The sequence below is a fragment of the Aspergillus fumigatus genome, chromosome 8 (genome assembly GCF_000002655.1).
Source record: "Aspergillus fumigatus Af293 chromosome 8, whole genome shotgun sequence".
NCBI classification, from domain to species: domain Eukaryota; kingdom Fungi; phylum Ascomycota; class Eurotiomycetes; order Eurotiales; family Aspergillaceae; genus Aspergillus; species Aspergillus fumigatus.
This window is the reverse complement of record NC_007201.1, coordinates 415,107-439,009: the sequence shown is the minus strand read 5'-3', so window position 1 is coordinate 439,009 and position 23,903 is coordinate 415,107. Positions and strand designations below refer to the sequence as shown.

The 23,903-nt window shown below is 47.3% G+C and overlaps 7 protein-coding genes and 1 non-coding gene across 8 annotated transcripts; 3 read left to right on the top strand and 5 right to left on the bottom strand.

Annotated features, from left to right (window-relative positions):
• Positions 1–244: 244 nt before the first annotated feature.
• AFUA_8G01660 (uncharacterized protein) lies at positions 245–688 on the bottom strand (the record flags this gene model as incomplete). The annotated part of the gene is made up of 1 exon (XM_741947.1): positions 245–688. One exon carries the CDS (start codon positions 686–688, stop codon positions 245–247), a length of 444 nt encoding a protein of 147 aa, XP_747040.1.
• Positions 689–893: 205 nt separating this feature from the next.
• On the bottom strand, positions 894–1,462 carry AFUA_8G01650 (uncharacterized protein; the record flags this gene model as incomplete). Its single annotated transcript, XM_741948.2, has 1 exon — positions 894–1,462. One exon carries the CDS (start codon positions 1,460–1,462, stop codon positions 1,283–1,285), a length of 180 nt encoding a protein of 59 aa, XP_747041.1. The 3' UTR covers positions 894–1,282.
• A 4,100-nt stretch (positions 1,463–5,562) lies between these two features.
• AFUA_8G01640 (non-ribosomal peptide synthetase) lies at positions 5,563–8,607 on the top strand (the record flags this gene model as incomplete). Its single annotated transcript, XM_741949.1, has 1 exon — positions 5,563–8,607. The coding sequence occupies one exon, from the start codon at positions 5,563–5,565 to the stop codon at positions 8,605–8,607; it is 3,045 nt and encodes a 1,014-aa protein (XP_747042.1).
• Positions 8,608–9,013: 406 nt separating this feature from the next.
• On the bottom strand, positions 9,014–9,849 carry AFUA_8G01638 (GFA family protein). Its single transcript, XM_077805270.1, has 2 exons — positions 9,602–9,849; positions 9,014–9,539 (listed from the first exon to the last, which is right to left on the bottom strand). The coding sequence occupies exons 1-2, from the start codon at positions 9,722–9,724 to the stop codon at positions 9,117–9,119; spliced, it is 546 nt and encodes a 181-aa protein (XP_077661398.1). The 5' UTR covers positions 9,725–9,849; the 3' UTR covers positions 9,014–9,116.
• Positions 9,850–10,001: 152 nt separating this feature from the next.
• Positions 10,002–11,520, top strand: AFUA_8G01637 (uncharacterized protein). Its single transcript, XM_077805269.1, has 3 exons — positions 10,002–10,336; positions 10,392–10,505; positions 10,559–11,520. Exons 2-3 carry the CDS (start codon positions 10,418–10,420, stop codon positions 11,221–11,223), a joined length of 753 nt encoding a protein of 250 aa, XP_077661397.1. The 5' UTR covers positions 10,002–10,336; positions 10,392–10,417; the 3' UTR covers positions 11,224–11,520.
• A 170-nt stretch (positions 11,521–11,690) lies between these two features.
• Positions 11,691–11,806, bottom strand: AFUA_8G01635. Its single transcript, XR_013344537.1, has one exon. It is a non-coding gene; the product is annotated as a ribosomal RNA (ribosomal RNA).
• A 16-nt stretch (positions 11,807–11,822) lies between these two features.
• On the top strand, positions 11,823–14,318 carry AFUA_8G01630 (NAD(P)/FAD-dependent oxidoreductase). Its single transcript, XM_741950.2, has one exon. It carries the CDS (start codon positions 12,911–12,913, stop codon positions 14,141–14,143), a length of 1,233 nt encoding a protein of 410 aa, XP_747043.1. The 5' UTR covers positions 11,823–12,910; the 3' UTR covers positions 14,144–14,318.
• A 7,961-nt stretch (positions 14,319–22,279) lies between these two features.
• Positions 22,280–23,230, bottom strand: AFUA_8G01620 (uncharacterized protein; the record flags this gene model as incomplete). The annotated part of the gene is made up of 1 exon (XM_741951.1): positions 22,280–23,230. One exon carries the CDS (start codon positions 23,228–23,230, stop codon positions 22,280–22,282), a length of 951 nt encoding a protein of 316 aa, XP_747044.1.
• Positions 23,231–23,903: the final 673 nt, after the last annotated feature.

The following is a 23,903-nucleotide window of genomic DNA, read 5'->3' as shown; positions in this document are numbered from 1 at the left end:
CTGCTCCATCCCGCTAAGCCCATACTTGCCAAAATCCAACTCCATCCGTTCAGCATCGTGGAACCCACACCTCCGGTAGACACTATACCCAGCCTCCGACGCCTCCAACCAAGCAGGTAAACCTAAGCGCCTCACCTCCTCCACCCCAACCATCAACAACCTCGTCCCGATCCCTCGACCTTGATAGTCAGGATGAACAGCCAGAACCTGCAGAACTACCGATGCAATCAGTCTCGCCCCACCCTCACACCCAAATCAAACATTGAAGTAAACTAGCGAGCTTACTAGCAGCAGCCCTCCCGCCAATCCACTTCTCCCTCATCCTCGCCTTCATATCCTGAAAATCAAGATACAACCGCGGACAAAGCGATGTCGGCGGCGGCGTGGTCCACCGTTCCCTAGCCACTTCTGCTGCTGACGCATGCGCCTCGGCATCGGGGTAGATACTCCACCATGACCAGGCTACTATCTGGCCTGATTCGGTATCGATAGCCTTTGTAATGCGGGAGTGGGGATCGTCGGCGATGATTTGGCGCAGGTCATTGGCGAAGGGGGGGTCGTTCTGCGTGAGAGGGCCGTACATGGCCTCCAAGAGGGCGTCGTTGGCGAACGCGGCGTTGTGGAGTTTGGCGAGGGGGAGGGCGTCGGCTTGGACGGCGGGGTGGAGGGTGATCTTGCTTTGGAGCATGCTTATGATGTTTCTTAGGAACGATGGATCGTGCGATGATGATGTGGGATGTTTTTAGGGCTTGGATGCTTATACTTATATCTGTTTGACTAAGGCCAAGACGGGCCCTTCCTAATTGGGACGCCGATGAGGCTAGTATCGGCTGTTCTTATCTGGTTGCAGCGGGTTATGCTTATGATTCCTAGTGAACTATATTAGTTTAACAATCGATCTTGCTCATGAGAGAGTATACAGTGCATACATTCAGATGGTCTGGTCGAAGTAATCCATATCTTGTTCATCATGAAGCACTGTCCCCTAAACACGTCTCTGAAACTGGTTTCTAGATATAGTTTGCGCCATACTGGACGAACAGCTTGAGCACACTACGATCTGCCGCCTTCAACGCACTGAATCGTGCCAAAATCCTGGCTGTCTGCTGGGAAAGGAGAACTACTCATCCTCACGCCATGCAGACCAAGTGCTCCCAAACAGACACCTATCTACTCATTTCGCGGATTTCGCCAGGCGTAAAACTGGGCTTCGAATCCTTGCACGGGACGCGCGATGGTCATTGTGGTAACAGGGCCTGGTCAACACGGGTGTCTCCGAGTGCTACGCAGGCTTCTTGACAAAACTGGAGGTTGCGGCCTCGACTGGGTTGAGAAGCGAGAGAATGATAAAGTTGAGAAAGTAACTGGACGACCTCCGAGGAGCTTCGATCTCTTTGCGCAGGAAAATCGGTCGGCGTGGGTTCCACAGGGCAGATGATCGTCTGCAGTTGTGCAGTAACATTTTTAGTGAAGATAACTCTTGTTACTAAATGGATGAAGAAACCGTCAATCAGGAAGGCCCTTGAGCCCAGACGATAATCATGCTCTTTTGTCACCGACTATGTGAGGTCTGGCCGATCTATGTCTCTGTTGTCTGTCCTTGATAGTCGAGAAGAGGCGTAAGAGAGGTGACCTTGAAAATTTTCACGTGCAAGGTATGCTTAGAGCTCACGGATATGCAGGAATGCATCGTTTGCGTTGGATACAGAATAAGGAGGAATCCTCTCTATCCATATATTTTACTCTTTAATAGCTCAGGTAATGCATTCAGTTCGTGGGAGCATGTGTCCTATGCAGCTACCAACCACATTCGAACTTCAAAAGATCACCATGATTTCGAAAAGGACAGGGCGAATTAGGGAGGGTTCAGATTCCAGACTAGTAGTATGGTATGTATGACGATTAGAAGCAAAAGTCAAAAAAAAAAAAAAGTAAAAAAGAAAATAGCTTGAGACGAAGCAATGAAGGAATATCAAACCCCGAGGCGCCAATAGTAATCAAGAATTTGCAGCTCAGGTTGGGTTCGGCAGCAGTCGGATTGCAAAGGTTCACGTGAGATGCTGGTGGAAATATATTCCAAACCTACTGGAGACGACCACAGTGCATCACAGGCCGCTTGGAGTAGCAGCCGGTAAAGTGGCCGTAAAGCGTCAACGGACCTGGAACTGTTACACCACTGTAGTATTCATAGACACTCGACATGGACCCCAACTTGCCTGTAGCTGTTGAAAATATCACTTTGACAACCTGGATGTCGAGCTTACAGGAAGGCTTAACGAAAGATCAGATACTAGGATCTTAAGTTGATAGTATGATGGTCTTGATTATGCCAGGAAATTAATAGGCGAATGACTGACCCCTATGCCAGTATCTGGTCTTGACGAGGGCACAGAACCTCACCTTGCAAGCAGGATATGTTGTCATTCAACTAGTAGACAAGTAGACATGTAGGCTACGTAATATCAACGGTATCACTCACATAATCACACCCAGCAAAATAAAGAATTGGAAGCTGGCCATCTGCAATCTCGAAAATTTGTCAAGTATGACTTTCGTAACATTAGCAACCAACTGTGCGCTGATGTTGATAAATCGCGATCAAGCGGGTTCAGCGATCATACATTGCCTTGATGTGCAGTAAACGCTCTGCATTTACGCCAAAGCTGCCACTTTTATTTCAATTATAGCTGTCAGCATAGCTTGCTACCTTGAATGAACTCTTTCACCAAGGACGCTGACGAACCCTGAGTGTAGCCATTGAAGTTTGACACCGTGTGTGCCAGTCTGTGGCCTTGGCTACTTAATTCATTCATTTTTACACATTTTCTGGATTGACTGCCCTCATGAGAGAAATTCCTCATCCTTGTCGGCGTCAACCTAATGTAACATGAGAGTCGCATCCAGGGTACTACTATAGCGCGTCGGGGAAGCGGTTTCTGGAATGGGAGTACGGCAGATCTGGGTTGGGTCAATATAATCGATCTCCAAGCCAGTTTTGGCCAGGTCTGGCTCCTTGGAAAGCTTATCACCGATTGTATCCATTAGCTCTTGGGACAAACGCAAGCCGGGGTAGTAAGGTCATTTGAATCTCCAGTTCTCTTTCCGATCCACAGGGGGCGCCAATCGATCCCACATACATATCGCTTCGCTATAGGATCTCATTTTTATCGTCTTTGATGCACTCCACCTCAAGCAACTGAGAAAAGTATCTTTGTCCCTCTTCCTCGGAGCCGTTGAAGAAAATCATCGTAATGACTGTTGGGGTTCTTTCGTCGTCCTGGGATATACACAGAATATACTGTGCGGCAGCCCTCCCTTGGGGGTGAACAAGCGCCTGATTCAGGGCTCCAATGACGTTGGAAATCTCACTAGACGGGTGGATTCTCAACCCAGACCAGACCAAATTCTGTTGTGGGTACGCTTGTAATCACCTACGTACCGTTGAGACAGTGGACAGCTTAGATATGACTTTGTTATAGGGCGAGAATACTACGTCAAGACCCTTTGACGAATAGATCTAAATAGGAAAGGAAGGAGCCTGCTTGACAGGTAATACTGGCCTACGAACTTTCCGGAAACCATGCTGCTTCATCTTGGAATTTGTCAAGACAGCATCATGACTCAATATTCCCGCATATACTCTAGCAATTTAGCTTCTAACACGTCCCATGGTGTAATACACGAGGAACTCATGGCCGGAGACAGTACCTAGTGCTCTGTTAAACTGTGAACTAGGGTCGAATCATCCACGGGCGAGAAGATCCCCAAGAATACCGAGTATAGAGTTCTGAATTCCTCGGCTACTAGGGTTGAATATCAAGTATAGATCACCGAGATGACGCCCTCAAGATGTCATAATTCACAGTTGTTTGTAATACTACTTTGGATAGGCGGAATGTTTCTGGAAATACTGTTCCACTGAGATGAGTGGCTCGGCTGACATAGTTCTCGTTGCTTTTGTTCGTTGTTTTGGCTGCAGTAAATCATCTACACGAGCACTTCAACAAAGAATAAGGATCACTTGACTCATATGTCTTTGAAAGGGGAGAGGGGGACACAATCCTAGACGATCCAGGCATAGCTGCACGCATATAGCAGTGAGCGAGTTGTATGCCCAGATACAGGTGTATACCTGTTATCCACAGTAAATAATGTCTATAAGCGCTCCCAGATCACCATAGAACGGCTTTGCCACTGCAAGGATGCAATTTCGGCGCATATTGATTTTCAAGACCCTTGAGTTCCGAATGATATCTCTATGCGGAAAATACAGATACTCAAAATAAGTCTTGCTTAGCAGTAAGCGGATCGACGATTCTCGACCATAGGACGCTCAAGTTGGGAATCAAAAGTAGCCACACTAACATGGGCACCTTGTATGCCAATGAATGTATACAGCTATTCGCAATCCCTACTTAAGCAGCCCTATTCTATTGGCTTTTCCTTTCATAATCCAACAGTTAAGTATGCTACAGAACCATAAAATTGTATAAGCCGGAATTAGTATGGTACCGTCGATCTCAGATCTAAGTTCAGGGTGGGTGGCAACAATGTCAACTTCTCATATCAGGATGTATATGTGAACATAGTACGGATTATATGATGCTAATATTACGCAAAGCGAACAGATATGTTTGAACTTGTCTAGCATCTCTCTACTATTGTAGTTATTTGAAATTTGAAAGCTGATTGGCTAGTAGTGATGCTCTCTCAAATACGACTTCCTACGATTGAGACCGCGTTGAAAAGTCCGAGGAAAAAGGGGACCAGAATAGAAAAGAGTAAGTGCTTAGGAAAGTCTACAATCATTCTCAAGCGATGCGTGTTTTGGTGCATAATGCCCCAGGGGCGTTGTAAAGCTCTCAACATAAGCAACGGCCTGGACGTACCATATTACCGCAAGGTTACCTGAACAGATCTGAGGAGGACAGCTATGCTTTTTCAGCCGACAAAGGTCATATCAACAGAGTTATCCTCGCTCTCAGGACAATGTTGCGGATTCGTGGTGTCGCGTCACTGTGGGCTATGCCCCCCTTTGTCGAGACTCTCAGATCCATTGACTACCTCTAGTATCAATGGAAGTGTCTCTGCCAACTAGGAAACACTCTGCTGCCCCACTTAACGCTATTTGCGGAAAGTCGCTCTCCATCTGTCTCCATGTTTAGGGCAAAATGCCGTCTCATCCTTGGACTTCCCTAGCGATGATTCCGGTGCATGACACCACCATTACTGAAGGTTGAGTCCATGAAACGGAGAACAGTAGCTTATAGGAAATCTCGGAATTCTGAATACCTTCATATCGTCATAGATCAGGGTTTACGATGAATAGCACTGTTATGATGCTGGTAGAGGTGGGTTAGATCCATTGGAAGATTCGGATCCTGTCACACATAACTCCTACTTGCAGTGACAGCAGTTTATAAATACGTGGTAGAGGCGTATCCCAAAGGTGCTCTAACTCAGAATCATTGGTCTTTGCGTACTCCAATCATCTCGTAATACCACATACCATATTTTGTGGTTGCTCGTTTCATTTAGCCTACTGCGGCATTGTCTGGCAGAATGGTCTTTTCAGAAGAAAATCAGTTGGACCTGGGCCTTGGAGCTCTTTTCAAAGCCCAGGTATCTGAGAATGGTGCAGCCGTAGCGGTCGAGAGCGATGGCCATGCATTATCATATGCTGATTTGCATTCAAAAGCGCTGTATCTGGCTTATCAGATACAACGGCTCTGCCCCTGCGACGGAACTCCGGTTGGAATCCTCATCCCGAGAGGTATAAATCATATCCTGGGCCAGGTTGCTGTGCTCTACTTGGGTAGATCATGCGTGCCTCTTGATTTTAAGCTACCCGATGATCATCTCAATAACATGCTACACGATATCGGCACCAACCTCGTCATATGTGACCAAGAGACCACGCATCGGCTTCCGACTTTCACACATGTCCTCGCTGACCACACGATTGAGGCTCCTGGCCCTAGCTTCGAGCCATTACTCAAGGGCCCCAAAAGCTGCTCTCATATCCTTCATACCTCTGGCACGACTGGCAAGCCAAAAGCCATCGAAATCTTTGCAGAGGGGCTTATCAACATCCTTCTCGATCCTTCGTCCTTTGTAAAGAAAGGTGACCGTGTCGGTCATATAACGAGTGTGGCCTTTGACGCTTCGTTGGTAGACATCTGGGGAAGCTTAGTGAACGGGGCGACAATAGTTTGCATTCCGATGGAAACAGTACTCGATCCTCTCGAGCTCTCTCGCCAGATCAAAAGCCTGAAGCTCAACGTTATGCAAATCACGACATCATTGCTTAATATCACTGCGTACGCTTCACCAAGTGCTTTTTCTTCCCTTGAAACCCTGATCACCGGTGGCGAAGCAATCAATGTTCAAACCATCAGGACCATATTCGAGGGGGGACCACCACGGCGTATCATCAATGGCTACGGGCCCACAGAGTGCAGTGTATACACACTCTGGCACCCCGTCTCGCGGGAGGAGGCACAGCGGGGCGAGATACCCGTAGGCAAGCCTTTTTGCAACGTACAGACCTGCCTTGTGGATGAAAACCTAATACCCGTCAAGGCCGGCGTTATCGGTGAGCTCCTCATAGCGGGTGCAGGCGTCGCTGGCGGATACATTGGAGAGCCTGAAAAGACCGCCAAAAGCTTCGTCTCCCTTCCTCATCTTCCGCTCCACAGCAACCGCGGACCAGGACATATTTACCGCACAGGCGACCTGATGCGTATGGATGAAGATGGTGTCTATTACTATATCGGTCGAAAGGACAGCCAGATAAAGATCCGAGGGCAAAGAGTCGAGATTGAGGCTCTGGAATCCAATCTTGTCCAGTTAAAAGCCGTCAGTGCTGCAGCAGTGATTAAGATCACACCAAAAGGGGCGGGGAGAAATCCATTTCTGGTTGCATTCTGTGTCCCAATATCTCCTTGCATCACCGCCGCCGCCATAACCAAAGAATATGTGGAAAGGTACACCCATCACATCGTGCCTCGCATTGAAGTTGTGGCTTCGTTGCCGCTCAAGACCAATGGCAAAACAGACCGCAAGGAGTTGGAGCATCGATATCTTGCGAAAATTACAGATTCGTGCATGACAAGCCGATATGCAGGCAAGGATATCGGCAATGTGGAAGCCAAGCTGAAGGCGCTCTGTGTTGACATTTTGAGTCTCCCCACCGAGGACATCGATCCAACCGATGACTTCATGGCCATGGGAACCAATTCATTGATGGTTGCAATTTTGCTCGCTAGAATTAACCGTACATTTGGAGTCTCGCTGGGCGCGTCGAAGATTTACGAAAACCCGACCCTAAGAAGCCTTACCAACCTATTGGAAACTACTCAGGGCCACAGTACGGAGCTTACCAACGAAGCCGAACAGGAGCTATGGTTGCAGGACACGCAACTGGGGCAGCACTTGAGGCCTCTGCCTGGCACCGTTGTCGACTGGGAAGACGTTTCTGAGGGACGTGTTTTCCTCACAGGAGCTACTGGCTTCGTTGGTGCGTTCTTTCTCGCAGAATTGTTGCGAATGCCGACGGTGAAGAAGGTCGCTTGTTTGATCCGCGCCAAAGACCAAGCCGCTGGGCGGTTGCGCCTTGAGAACGTTCTTCGTAAATACCAGATCTACTCAGACCTCGACAAAGTTGTAGTCCTGCCAGGCAGTTTCAGTGAAGCAAACCTCGGATTAAATCGCAAGGACTACGATTACTATGCTGAGTGGGCCAGCGTAGTCTTTCATCTTGGAGCTAAAGTGAGCTATGTTGCTCCCTATTCGTCCCATAGAATGGACAATGTCGTTGGCACATGCAACATTCTCGAATTTGCCAGCCACAAGCGTCCAAAGGCAACTCACTACACCTCGACCATCGCGGTATATGGGCCTACAGGGCTCGTGACTGGTACCAAGTTCGTGCATGAGGATGAACGTCCAGCCTCACACTTGGCAGCACTGCATTACGACATGGGTTACGCGCAAAGTCAATGGGTCGCAGAAGCAATTGCGTGGAATGCAATCGACAATGGTCTCCCTGTTGCCATCTACCGTCCTGGTTTCGTTCTCGGCCACAGCCAAACAGGGGTCTGCAACCCGGATGACTTCGTCGGCCGCGTGTTCGCCAGCTGTATGGCGATGGGCCGTTACCCGCTCCTTCCAAATCAGCGGAAGGAGTTCGTACCTGTGGATTACATTGTGCATGCCTTGTTACACATATCCAAGTCGAAAGACAACCTAGGACATGCTTACAATCTGGTGCATCCGGACAAAACGCATGCAATTGATCTGTGTACAAGCTTCAACCTGTTGAAAACCATATGTCCATACCCAATGCATGGGGTTACGTACACAGAGTGGGTGCAATCTCTCTCACTCAGCCCAGAGGACCCTCTCTACCCCCTCGTTCCGATGCTGAAGGAGAGAGTTCTGGGTGAGCGGACGCGATGGGAGGTGTACGAGAATATGGTGGAGTATGGCCGCGACAATCTGCATAAGGCAATCAAGGATGCTCCGGATATCTTGGCCTGTGGTCCTATGGATCAGCTTTTTAGCCGATACCTGCGTTCCTGGCTACCGACATCCTGTGCAAACTAGGAAATAGGGATTGCGCGTGGGCCTTTTACAACACAATTTGGTTTGTATGCTATTGAACATAACTAGCTATGGCCACTTGCCTGATTCAGCAGAACAGACCTTCATTCTTGGCAAATATTATTCGGCATGTTCGCTCGTTTGGTTAGCTAAAATCCGACCCCTGATCAAAGGCATAAATAACAGCTAGATGGTCATTCGTTTACAGAGTAGAAGAACAAGACTTTCCTTGGATTTCTATTGGCCATAGAAATTACTAGTGTAACTAGTCGGTAAAATGATACAATCGAAGAGTATAACAAATGAGGCCATGGTTGCTATCTATCATACAGTTCCATATTTTCAATAATCCCTGAAAAGCATTCATTTTATCCTTTTCCTTCGGGAGTCTCCTTCTGGAATAATATTTCACTTTGGAAAGATTATATTCTAATGCTCAGTACAAGTGGCTATACTTGTCCCAGTGAATCTGTGATCAGCACCGTGGACTCGACACACAAGCCTCAATTCATTCAGAGTTCAGAAGGGCCCGAGTCCTTCGGAGGATGAGCCGACCCCTTAACCTGCGCCATACCAGTTACCTCCTGAAGCCATCCCACCCGGTCCTTAGTATACTGCTCAACCCTGGGCTTCAGTTTCGTTTCATGCAGGGTGAAATCATCCACTGTTCCGGTACGCAGGATAACATGCCCTGGAAACCTCTCACTGATGCGGTACATGAGTGAGCCACAGGTAGAACAGAAACAGTTTGTCATTGTCTTTCCGGAGGCAATGGTCTTTGACTGGCTAAATGTCGTGAGGTTTTCTTGGCCACGTATGTGTCTGACAAATGTGTCTGCGACTATGAAATTGGTCGCGAACATTGATGCGGTGATCTTTCGGCAGTCTGTGCAGTGACAGATGAATGTGTTGATTAAGCCTGGGCCTTGTACCGGCTGAGGATTGTTCATTTATGAGCAGGATATGGCTGGATGTTTGGATGTTTGGGAGCACTCACAAAAGCTAGCTGTACTGCGCCGCAGTAGCAAGTGGCAGTTGCCTGGCCTTCTTTAGACCAGCCGTCATCGGCGCCACCGGCAACAGGTATGTAGGGCTTGGAATTATCGCTTGCAGCAGCCATAACTGGACTTCTTCTTTGGACGTTGGACGATGTGTTGTATATTCAAGACACTGGTAATATGTCTTCGTAATTCATTCTGATAGAAATCAAGAACTGGGCCCAGGCTCCCACTGCTCTCTGATATATCCCACCAGTCTCCCACCAACTTCACTTCATTATTAATACACATGCCGTTGATGACGCAATTGGATCTCCGACAACAGGGAAAGTATCCGTGTCGGATGAATGAGGGCTTCATGTACTGATTGACAACTAATCAATTGTCCACTTTGACTAACGCAAATTGTGCAGGTTATTGCATAACATCGCTTTTGACTGTACTCAAAGGCAGTCAAACTCAAACATCTGATACAGAAGCCATGGCGCAGGTGATCAATTTGGCAGGGCCGATCGTAAAGATCGTCGACAGTCCGATTTCTGAGCTGACGATGACTCAAGTCCTCATTGAAGAAGTCCTGTTTGGATCGATTCCCAAAGACTGAAGTTTCCGGACCTTTCAGCTTCTGGGCATACCATTCCTGGCTTAACGCTTGAGATCGAAATAGAAGTGAACCAGGGGGACGATATTGCTGAAATCATTGAAAAGATCAGTTTAATGTGGTCGAATTCAATGTGAGTCTCTCAACCTAGGTATATAGTGGTTCAAACTAACCTCCTGTCAACCCAGCCGATCGCGTTGCAGCGTCTTACGAAATGTGTACTCCGGGAGGCTCGTATGTCAAAAACGCACTTTCATGGAATGATATGACTTTCCATCTACCTAAGCACATCTCATTTGAAGGTGCGCGGAGAAAAAATAAGTTTTATACAGCTCTTAGTTGAACAAGATCACAGAAACCGCAACAATCCCTCTCGCGGCCCTGACTGTTGTTGTGTCCTTGTACGGGCGCCCTCAATTTCCACCACCGTGGAGACCTGTTACAACGCCGATCCCATTCATAGTTTACGACGCAATTAAACTGGCGCGCAACAGTAACGTCCATCCCAACATTGCCATCGCAGGGAAGGATCTGATATGTACGGGGCCACCTCCATCAAAGCAAAGGAGCCACAGTGATCGACTACCGCCGTGGAATGGAGACCACGATCAAGGAGATAAAGGACTGTCTCGTACTTCCTGGACATCCTACTGTGCACCACGCACTCGATATCTTATCAATCTGCAGAGCGCGGAGGGTTTAAAGCAATCGATCGCTCCGGGTGGACAGGTTGATTTTGTACTGCCCAACGACTTCGACGTGTCACCTGCTATAAAATCAATAACCTCCGTGGGGTCAGTGCACAAGAAACCTGGATTCGGTAACCATGAGGAACTGGGATTTGCTTTCTCTCGGTATTTTACAAGAGCATTGCAGAACGTCAGCCTCCCCGGTCATCCTTTCGAGGTCGGACCGCAAGGTCTTGAAGGTGTCGAAGAGGTGTTAAAAGACTTGAAGGCAGGAAAGGCACGCGCTCCCAAGTACATTTTTCGCATTGCAGATACCCCAGGGATTGCGTAGTTAAGGAAAAATTGAAGGCATCTGCAGTCGGAGCAATGCCATCAAACCTGGATGACCACGTCGAAACAGAAATGCATTCTATCTTAGCAGTTGAAGTGACGTCCAAGATATAATCTGCATAGGAGGTATGTATAAGCACTGGACAAGTGACAAAAGGTCACCATGCAGATAAAGATTGCTTGTTGCACAAGTTTGAACTCACTGGATTATGCATCTATTTAGGCATGAACAGTCAATGGCAAATTCTGCACTGTCAATTGCATGTTCTCAGACCGGAGGAGGAACATGAGAACATTACGGAGTATGGAGTACTCCGTACAGAGTGCATGTTTCCGCCCCCCCCCCCCCCCCCCGTCTGTCTCCACCATTGTTCCGGAGACAACAGCTCGACCCTGACCCTCCCTGGTCTTATTAGGACTACACGAGATCTTGGAGAGACAGTCCAGAGACGCAAAAAAAAAACTAAAAACATACAACAGCCGGGATTCGCTGGTGGTCACCCACCCAACTACTAACCGGCCGGCGTGTGGCTTAAGTACGGCTGAGCGGACGGGAAGCCCTGTTTTCCACACCCTATGGTCGTATATGATAGGATACTTCGATTCAGGTCTTACATACAAGGTATATGAATAATTATGATTGACATTGGCGGGTCCATCATGATGCTACTAACAACACCCAGAAAGCCCAGGAGGGCCACCCACCCGCTATCCTGCGGCATACCAAACAGCTAGATGGCATGTTTATTTATTCTCCTGCAGCGCGCTATATATGTAAAGTACAGCAAGACTATCAATCTAGAATGCAAAGCTGGAGCCCACAGCCCAACTAACTTTGCAATGATAAATATGGTAGTCTCACAACAGCTAACTAATCAGCACATAGGGAAAGAAGGAAACACCCATCACACGCATCTAGAACCAAGAAACTGGATGACAGCCTATCATAGTTAAGTATGAAAATTGGCGAGAGGAACAAAAAGAGAAGAGCGTCAATCCTTGCACCTCTAAGGCAGAGCTAACACCAGTGGATGGACAGAGGCTGGAAGTGGTTCTGTGACAGTAGCAGGGGCCAGATGTTATAGGCGGCCTACGATGATCGAGTATCCGAGATTCTTCACCCTGATGTCCTGTACGTTGTGCTCCTTATGTTGGGTAGTTGAGGAAGTTGCTTAATGATGTAGCAAGCAGTTGAGGAGTGTTTCTTGCTAAGGATTTCCCTACTTGACCTGCCGCCACCTTGTATACCTAGTATTTGATAAAATACTGTGCTGGTTCAGCTTCCGCTTCCAAGCCAAGTTCCCACCACAGGCACTTCCCTGAGGCTTCGAGTCTCCACAAAATGAATGTCCGATAAACATAGCGAGATACTGCAAAAATTGTGCAAGGGACAAGGGCTCCTATATTGTTTTTCTTTTACTTCCGCCCATGGACGTCCACGGGACTGGCTATCGGTCCTATGTGTTTGGCCGGGTCTTAACCGAACCGGGTACCCGGTTAACCGAATAGGCAAGTAGCTGATCCGTTCCCGACACTTATCGACAACTTCCGGGAGTCTGGTGATGGTGCTATGTCTCGAGAACGGTGTAAAAATGGCACCAGGCCCTTCATCACTTTTCGATACTGGTCACACAATCACAACAGCGCATCTCTAAAAAGTTATGTGCAAAGCTTTCTCTTTTTGAAACATGTCTTCCAAGATAGTCATCATTGGTGCTGGATTTGCCGGAGTCTGGAGTGCACTCTCAGCAAAGCGTCTCATCACCTGCAGGAGCAAGGAGAGTGAGGTCGAGATCATCGTCATCGCTCCCGAGCCAGTTTTAGTCATGCGCCCACGACTCTATGAGTCCAAGGCCTCTAGTTTGATTCATCCTCTAGAGACCCTCTTTGAAGAGGCCGGCATAAGGTTCGTGCCTGGGGTCGTCAAGACCATTCACACCGAAAGGCGCGCTGTTGAAGTCCAATGTGCTTCAGGGTTCGAATCGACTATCGACTACGACCGCCTCATCCTTGCTGCTGGGAGTTCCGTCGTACGACCTCAGGGCGTCGCAGGCATTCGCCAACATGCTTTCGATATCGATTCTCTGAACTCCGCTGTCAAGCTTGAATCTCATCTCAATGGTCTTGCTTCACTTCCGGCAAGCCCTGGTCGCGATACGGTAGTCGTGTGCGGTGCCGGCTTCACAGGTATCGAGCTGGCCGCTGAGCTGCCTAGACGGCTTGGCCACATTGCCAACGCTCGCGTGATCTTGATCAGAAACGCAGATGAAGTTGGGCCCGATTTCGGATCCAGCCCTCGCTCCACAATCACACAAGCGCTGAAAGACCTTGGCGTTGAGGTTAGGCTCGGATCCGGAGTAAAGGCAGTTGATCCGGATGGCGTCACTCTGGCATCTGGCGAGCGTATTCAAACAAAAACTGCGATCTGGACTGCCGGCGTGAGGGCTACACCGTTGACACAGCAGATCCCGGGGCCCAAAGACGCTTTAGCTCGCCTTTATGTCGACCAGTATCTTCGCGTTTCGTCCGTTGACGGTGTCTTTGCTACAGGTGACGCCGCCTGTGCACTGGCCGATGGCAAAAATCAATATTCGTTAATGTGCTGTCAGCACGCGCTTCAGCTTGGTCGTGTTTCAGGGTACAATGCCGCAGCGGAACTTCTTGGTGAGCGCCTCATGGGGTACACCCAGGCTGCATATAACTGCTGTCTTGATCTCGGATCTTGGGGCGCCCTAGTCACTGCTGGCTGGGAGAGAGAAAATATCAAAATTTCTGGAGATATAGCAAAGCGAGTGAAGTGCTATATCAACCAACAGTTGATATACCCCCCTACCGATGCCCATCAAGCACTCGCATTCGCTGACCCTGTTGGCCCCGATTCTGACCAGCTGTTTGAACATTTGGTTCGCGTGGTCGGATAGAGTTCTGCGAGTCAGACTTTAAGTGGGGGATGCTTTTGGTGGCAGGATAGGTTTTTCAAGATATTGAATTCTACATAGAGATTTACAAATGTCTCCAAGGACCCACCTAGAACCGGCCTCCTTTGCTAGCTAGTACATAGTTGAATGCCGATTTGCTGCCTAAACCTTAGCGTGGTTCTGATGTTCCAGCCATGGTACTGCCAAATACAGTAGACAGTCAAAAGCCTCCCAATTGGTGCGGACGAGGCGAGATAACGCCTTTGGATATCTAATGTCAAACTCGACCGGAGAGCACCATTGACCGGACAGCAATTCTATGGTACTGACCAGTTTTGATCTGATATCCGTGGCATTTATCTTTTCAAAGATCACCAGGTGCATTGCCAGAAGGAAACAAAGAGCGCTCGCTGAAACTGTAATGGATTTAATGAGCAGGTAAGGTATCTTCTGGGGTCAAAGTTGCAAAGCTTATCAATGGTCACATGTGGTACTCCACAACAATACGCTGTGCGCTAATGAGGGTACGTATAGTGTCTTTGTATGAATTCAATAGTGTCTTAAGGCGTCGTACTGGTGTAGGCTGGATTGCAGGAAGAGAATATTGGTGTGTAAATATATCGAGTCATAGCAAGGATATTCAGTACGACAGTGACCTCCAGGCCTCTAAGCCTGGTTCGGCGTGCAAAATACGGCCACGTAATTATGGGCTTTGGTGACATGCAAGTGATCTGTGAGCGACGTCTTGACTTGCCATGGCTTTGTACGTCGGCACAGCTTCTGTAGACTGGCATTTGTTGCCTCATTAGTCCCATCCCTGATGGGAAATCCGAGCTGTCCTCTTTCCAATCCATCGGCGTTGAGCTATACAAAAGCCGGAAGTCTAGATCGCGCGATCTGGGCATATAAAAGCTGCACACCAATTTGATTGAGAACCAGACACGCCATCCTGAGGAATTATCTCTCCTATCCCTTTCCGTGAGAACCGCAGCAGCTGTATGTGAAGTCTGGATATTACACCTCTATAGATTGAGCAATCGAATTCTATAGATAATTTACCATCAACCTTCAGGATGCTTCCAAAATGAGCTCTCTATATGACCCAGTGCTTGACAGTAAGAGACCTTGTCTTCCGAAGCAGAAACCATAGAGATTAGAGAAATTCCACGCGCAGGCCAAAGATTGTCTTGTCGGGACAATCGAAAAGGTTGTACGAGTAAATCCTAATCGCGGGCATGAGAAGACTGCCAGACTAAAATTTTATCCAGTGGAAACAAGTGAGTAATACCTACTTCTAATCATAGATAGGCTCTTTATTTAGGGAAATAACGTAGAACTTTTCGAGCCTCCTTAAGCCAAATTCTTCTGTAAGTTGGCTAGCACCTCAAGGATCAAGCTTGTGCCAATATGTAGTACCCGGAGAACGGGTATTCATCAGTGAGCAGAAAGCGTAACCCGCATGCCTCTCGTTGTGGTATGTACATCTATGAAATCTATTGACACCTTGATAGTGAATACCCGAGACACTGGTTCGGCTCGGGTACTCGATGCGGATAGCCTACTGGTCGGGAATTAGAGTGTAACGGCTGATGCCCGATAGGCACATGTTGCGGCTATCGCCCAACAACTAGACTCCACCCGCAAAGCCCGATTGGTGCCCGATGATTGTTATAACGACTTACTTCCCAGTCTTCCAAGATATTGCCGAGGAAGGAAGAAAGGCAAAGTCTGTATGCTAGTCTCATAATCTTTTGTGTTTGCTGCTACTGATATGTTGGCTTGGGTTGAAGGGACAGAACACTGAAAGACAGGGCTGGTACTTAATGACTACTCAAGGGTCGTAGTAATGATATGCTGTACCAACTCAGTGGCATTCAGTCCTATCGTTCTACCTGAGGACCAAGTCAACATTAGGCCGCTAACAATACAAAACCAACATTGCTTCTTTCAAAGGCACATGCAAGCGTGCGGCCTGCTACGTATGTAAAGCAAGTCAGACTGTAATGATACTAAAATAAAGAAGAATACAGACAACAGCCGGGATTTGTTGGTGGTCTCCCACCCAACTACTAACCGGCCAGCGTGTGGCTTGAACGCGGTCAATACCTGGGTGGGTGCCCTCGTGGTGATGATGGGTGATGCCGCTTGAACGAGGTGGTGATTATCGTGAGTGCAGTTTAGAGGGCTGGCGATGTCTGGAAAATAATACATTACCAGTCTGGAGCACTCGTTCCACTTGGGCCAAGCATGACCCACCCAGGACGGAGGTCCATTGCGTCTGACGAACGGGGTGATTAGTGGAAAGGTATTACGCTGGGCGAAAGGGAGCTTCGATTGAGGAGGACTTGCAGGTTAACGCGAAGGAGAGGGTTGATGAAGGATTTGTTGATCACCATGGCTACTCAAAGTAGGATTGATGCTGCTGTTGCGCCAATACAAGGCAAGAAGGAATTAGCTGCGGTCGAAATTCTGCACGTTCAGGAAGGTGCTGGACAAGAAGACAGAAGGGACTCGCAGGACCTTACGGATGCAGTCCATGGAGGCTCAAGATATGAATTGAGGAAGACTGTACTACAGAAAAGATAATACCAACTCAGACAAAACCCTAGTGTCTCCAAAAGCTTGAACTGAACATAAGACTCAGAACAGCTCTGCCTAAAGGCATATGTACTGGCCTGCCTCCCCATCGCAAGCCGTAATTCACATCTCATATGTCGCCTCACTCGCTCAAAAGAGGAGGTCATTTGGCCGATAAATGCTGGGGCGTATTAATCCCGGAGAAATCATGTATCTTTTGCGGGAGGCCATCGGTTAGGTTCTTGGGAAGGTCAGTGGGATGGGAATTTTTCAATATGTCCCTCTGCTTTTTTGTCATATGGAAATAGAGCGTTTTGAAGACATTCTCTTGTGATGTGGTGTGGATCTATATATTCCTATTAGATAACTCGGCTTTCCTGCCCATTCCCGAACGGATAGAAGGGGACACCGGGATTCAACGTACTGCATTCAAATTTGTAGTCTAGGTTCTTCGGGCCGTCCAGGGCAGCGGGGCTATACGGATCGAGTTCCTTGGTAATCAAGGCGGGTAGCCGCTTCCGCTCTCATTTGAGGATACATCAGGGTGAGGGCAAATTGCAGCGAAGCTGTTCGAAATTATATCGCGCAATTCCGTTGTACTCTTTGCTCCCTCCACTGGGGGAGGGTGAGCGAAGGGTGGATCCACTGACCTCGAGATTATTTGCATCTATCACATACCCATTTGCAAGGTACGATACGACATTGGGGCCAGACACATTGTATATAACCTGAGCCCTAATTTCGATGGATTTTACTCTTGAATCTCAACGTATGGTGGCCATCTATTGGCTCCTCCCTGAGTGGAATGAGTACATGTCCAACGTGCAACTTGCCGATTTTTGCGAGTGGATTGACGCTCCTGACAGCATCCGGATTGACGGCCCGCAGTCCATACTATAACTACCAGACGCCATCCGTCCGCATTGTGGACGGCATTTTAGTTCTGGATGGACATGTTCAACACAACGCTGTCTTTGACCAAGGCCGTAGAACATTCCGGTAGTCGCCGCAACTCCCTCTGTGGGGAGCCTGGGGGTTTGAACACGGATCATTGTGCATCTTTCCGGACGGCACTGGGGGCTGCGGCGCGATTCAGCTCTCGTCCTCGCTAGATGCGATGAATATTTCCAAAGCTTCCCTTATTCCATTTGAGGCAGTTCCAGCAGTAGCGGCAAAAAGCATTCAACACATACAGAGAGTCGTCTCTTCCATCAGGATCCGATGAAGGTCTAGACATTGTCACGACTTCCTTTGTGGAGATGAAATATGACAAAAACTCCTGGCCTGCCGACTCGCCCCAACCAACGTCCCCGGATCCGATCGACAGCGATAGATTCGACATTGCCATATACTATAGTGAGCAAAAGGGCACCGAACTAACGGTAACCGCTCCCATGCTTGACAAGTTGCAAACATAGATCAATCAAACGTTTGGCTCTAATCTGAGCACTTTTTATACCTCAACAATTGAGACTACCAAGACTAAAGAAATGATTCCCTTTTGCGACATCATGTGTGATCTGCTCCTTGATGGACCATTTATCCGTGACCTTCTTATAAACATATTTCGCAAAGCCCTCCAGATCTACAAGATCACGATGCGTCCGATGAATGGCTTTCTCCGCGCTAAATTTAATATGTTCTGCAAGATAGAAAGAGAACAAGTTGGTTGCACGTTGAAGGTCGGTGCGTTCTATATTCGCCTAGGGCCAACCAACAAACAATGGTTAATGTGTGCTTCCAATGCCGTGCCGGTCCACTTGACACTCACCAGGTTAACGCACTGCTTTAACCCCAGGGTGTTATATTTCTCATTGATATCAGTGACTGCCTTTGCTAGTGATATGTCTGTGAGTCTCCTTATCAGAATAAAAGTATTCCACTCATCCAAAGTCTTGTCATCAGCATGAATGATGTTATCTAGGGGGTACCTATCATGTCCCTGGAGGTAATTTTTTAGCTGTTTCGCGTGCTGGCTGTTGCTTGCTTTGTTGTACAGCCGATTACAGTACGACTCCAGGGGGATGCTCTCCAAGACCCGAATGTCGCCGATCAAGGTTTTCCAGTGGGAGTCGTAGTCGCTCACTGTTGTCTCTATAATAGAGAATAGTTCTGGTTGATGCCAGTTTCTTATGGAATAGCTATTTATGCGTTTCGAGTAAAGTAGATAGTTATGACTTTGAGAAGTAAGATCGGAAATATATATAGAAACCAAAGATGATATCAAGTCAACCACCCAAAATCAATGCTTCATCACTTATATTTGCTTTCCAAATATTTCCTAATAGAACTGTTTTTCTCTATGCTTAAGTCGTCTAATCAGTACTTTTTAGTTTATATGTTGTATCCTACTCCATCTGAATCACTTCCAGACTGCGGTATGTCCATCAAAAAGGATCAGAAAATCGTATACCGATCCGTACCATATTGTTGAATTTCTGATCCTCTCATACAACAATGAAAGAAAAAGTTAAAGCCATCAATGACAACATGAGTTGCTTTCCCCAGCTATGATGGATGCCCGGGAGCGGTTGTCAGACATGTTTGTTGAAGGTAACGAGGGGAGTATTCGACTGGTCGAATACTGGTCGAATACTCAACATAGCACTGTAAGTCGTCACAAGGGAAGGAACCCTGGCTGCAAGCGTCTGCATATCCCATATCTTCGTTGGAGTTTGTTTGCCTTGTGCTTGTACAGGTTACAACTGGTCTAGACAGTTCTTCGAACATACCTCATCACCCGCGCATCAACCCTGACTCTTAGATGATCTTGGTTGAAATAGGCAAATTCTGTACTTATTGGTGGCTGGCTGAAGAAATGGGATGTGCATTCATTGTGCAGCCGCTAGAAACTGTAATGCGCGGGCTATGTGGACATACTCAAGCTCAGCCTCAATCTCCAAGTGAAGTAAGGCATATCTGCAGAATTAAATGGATATATTTATTCGAAATCAGCCAAGCCCTGTTCAATCTTACACATCACACCTGAGCAAACCATTTCTCCGCACCTCTGACTGCGAAAACCCTCATCCCCTCCAAAGAATGAAAAGTTTGCTTCCGGCATTTGCTTTGCTGCAGCTAGGCTGTAGTGTTGAATTAGCCCCTATAAACCAACTGGTAAGTCACTTCCAATGGCAAAAGAACATGTTTTTCTCTTTCGTTTTAGCGTTTTCAGCCGTCGTCGCTCCGCCAATCCGCCTCCTCTCCTGCTGCTCTCGTCGACGCTAACCATGGGCCGAACTTGTTTCCAGCTTGTCAAACACAAACAGGTTCTTGCTTCTGTCCTAACATCTTGGATTAAAGCTATGCAGAACTGTCCCAATGATCCAGTAGGAGGGGACGAGGTCCCAGCATGTGAAGGATATTCTTCACCTAGCGCGAAGGTATCCGTCTCTCTGGCTGGGCTGATTAGTACCCACCCGGCACTAAAGACCAGTATGTCGTTCAAGCACTTGGAATGGGTTGGGACGATGACGATCACAAATAATAGGGGCCCAAACAGAGGCCTCAGGACTACCTTAACCTCGCACCGGATGAGAAAACTACCAGCTTTGTGGCCAGCGGAGGCATGATGGTTGATTAAATCAATGTAACGACGTCCAAGGGCCAAAACTTTTTTGTGGGGGGTAGCTGTGGCAACCCTACTCAAATGAAGGTTGAGTCTGGCGATCTGGTGGGATGGGATGGATTCTGTTTACCTGAGCTGATTGTTGGGTTTGCCCCGACGTTCCGCTGTAAATACGATGGTAGGACCACTTAGCTAGCTATTGATTGTGGACTTCAAAAGATTGAAAGTGGCTGGCTACAGCTTGTTTGTCTTCAGTGTTGTCAACGACTACTCTAAATGGCATTTAACTGTAGCCTGGTTGATCACTGTATGGAGCATTTTGTGGCTACCTGAACTTCCAAAGCATCCATCACGCCTTTTCCCACCCAGCCATCTCGGATCGACAATTTGCCTTACATCCGGATGCAGCGGATGAACTTGGAGTATCCAATAGAATCTGATATAATTCTTATACCGGGAGGGTCGACGAACCTGACATAATTCCTGCAGTCCGAAAGCCTGAATCCCAGTGAAAAGTGGTCCAATTGTGCCAATCTAGTTCAAGGCAACTGGAGCGGGACTTACTGAAAAAAGTCGCACGATGCGTTGTTCACTTTGATCGCTCCAAAGCGGTCACTATTCATTTAAGTACACAGTCACTATGGATTGATAGCGTTAAAGGAAAGCTGTGGACATGCCTACCTCTGTCCCGGGTGCAGGATGCTTATGCATCTTGCTGTCATAGGAATGAAAGCTTTTTCACCTTCAAATTTGACCTCATATATTGTTACCTAGTGGGAGTATTAGCTAGTATGTTCAGTTGAATATTTACTTGTTTCTGTGAAGTACAGCAGGCTCATCTGCCATGGCTGCAGTAGCTCGCAGCAACAACTGGACCACGGTAGGAATTGGATATATCTTCATTTGAACAGCCAGATGGTTAAATTTCTAAGCTTACTTTATAAAGTAATGCGGTAAAATGACTGTATTCTTGACTGAGTATTTGTGATGGTGGATGTATTCGCAGCAAGTACTGTTAAGTGAGGGAAAACAAATCCAATATATATAGACATGAGCTGAACTAAGTGGGTCTTTGTAGTTTTCAGTTCCATTTTTTACTTGTATATATTTTTATTTGATATAACACGCACTCAAGTACTAAGCAGGAAAGACGCCAAGCGCCTGCATAGCGAACCCTAGGAGGGAATTTGAACTAAATTCCTCATCGTGTTTACCTTTTTGTGCAAATCCTTAGCCCATACAGCAACAATTTCCAGCAGTACTTCTAGCGTCACCTTTGAGACAAAAGAGGCTTCCGTCCACTAGTTCGCGCGGGCCGCAACGGAATGATCAAAGGTGGGGCTGAAAGAGTAGCTAGTTACCATATCTGTGCCAGGGGCATACCATGGGTATTACTGTAACCATAATTAACATCAATATATAAAATGTATAACCTCTCTAAGTCTAATGCCTGGAGTATTCCTAGGTGTCACTATATTCCAGATAGTAATAACTAACATAAAAACTTTTAAGACGAAATATCTTATATTTAGTAAACTTTGAGGAGTTTTCACAAAAATAAGAGATGTAAGAATGTGCAAAGTAACTTTAAAACTCTTTCTTTGGGAAAAGATAAAGATTATTTTACCACAATACTTATGATTTTCTTTTCTAATAATAAAGAGCATTAAAGATAGAAATTCATAGAACAACTTAATAAAACACTTTAGAATCTAAATATGTACATATCTAAATTGAACAAGCTATACCTTTTATACAGTAATGCTATGTGAAAGGTACACTATGGGTATAGTGATATCAATACGTACAGTAAGGCACACCCAGACCAGGAACAGATACTCGGCTTTGGCAATCGACTTGTAGTTACATCTGAACAGCAAATTGTTCGTGGTTTCATCTGCAAGAGCCCTAATGCTATCCTACAGACAACGCAATGATAACAGAGTAGGATCATCTGTCGCCCTTCCTCCCTATCAAACTCTAGCGGAGCTCAGTCAGCAAACACCATTTACACCAATATACGAGTCCAAATATTCATTATGAGAAATAGCGTGGTCAAACGGCACGTGTACCGATCCGAGAATTGCAGTGCCAAACACATCTCCATGGAGCTTGATGTCGTAATGACCACTGCTAGGACCAGTCTCAGCCAGCTGGGAACTGATATCCACCACGGCATTTCCCACGCTAAAGCCGAAAGTGAAGGTTCCAGCCTTGCGTTGGTTGCGGTTAAAGTTGATGGTCAACGTCTGTTTATAACTTTTGTTCCCGAAAGTACCGCATCTAAGCTCTGCAAACACATCGATCTGGACATTTGACGCGCGAGCGGTGGCAATCCCTGCCTTGATGTAGACAGACTTACAAACAGGATTGTCTAACGGCAGCGTTGTGTCATTATTCAAGGGAACACGAATTCCGACCGAATAGTCTTTGAGATGAGCATGGAAGTCTTTTCGCGCAGTGTCCCAGCAACAATGAGTCAACTCGCCATATTGGACTTTGAGGGACTTGCCCTCGTACTTGCACTGCTGAACGCCAGTCTCTGCTTGAACCTGGTTGCTGGGGCAGCAAGTCTTTGCATCGAGGGTGTACAGCGCGCGGGGGCGTGGAGTGTCGTGCCCTGCTATGGAGACAAGGAAGACATCCTGGTAGTCTTTGGTGCAGCAAGTGGCTTTGTTTTCTCGCACTGGTGAATTACCAGCCATGTTGCGATCTATTTGCAGGCAAGTCAGACCGACTCCAGGAATGTTCTGGCGTGAGGCACTCTTGAAGCCCGAGGGACAGGATATGCCATCGCTCTCTATCTTAATGATAGAAACGCGTTTATGATCGGGGACCGCATACTTAAGGTTACTTCCATCTTGGTAGTGGTTGCCAGCAATACTCGGGGCCATAAGATGACAGCCGAGGATCCAGTATAGTAGGAGAGAGCGGTTGACGATCATAGTGCTAAAGATATCTCGCTGAAGATGAAAGAATAGAGAATATGGCTGTTAAAAGTGGAAATCTGTAAACCACTGGCGTGTTTGGACCAACAATCACCTCTGAGGGCTGTACTTATAACCTTGACGACCGCGGAGTGACCGAGACTAAGCATATGGTCATTGGATTGGCGTTTCAAAATCTTCTCAATGTGCTTGAACAAAGTGGCGGCGCATGCATGCCTGCCACTTGAAGGCTGTTAGTACCGACAGATAGTAGGCCCACTGGAAGTAGTTGCTCGGGCGGTGGAAGCTCTGGCAGAGCACGCCCAGGGTGACTTCAAAGATGACCTCACGGCGTGAGAGGGGAGATTCATGTATCGCAGACTGACGATCTCTACCATGGACCAGACTAGACTGGCTGACCCCACCCGCAATATGGGTTTGGATTGACCCTGACCCAACCTGCATGGGTATGGGTTATTAGTACCAAACATATAGACATGGGTAATCGAATGGGTGGCAGAACTACTACAGCACCTACTAAAAAGGGTATAGGCTAGAAGCTATATATATAGGTTATGAATATAGGTAGAGTAGGTACCCATAACCTAACCCATGTAGGTTTTAGGGTGAGTTTTCTATGCTATAGGTTGACACTAACCCAACCCGCAACCAGTCGAGATCAGACGGTTGC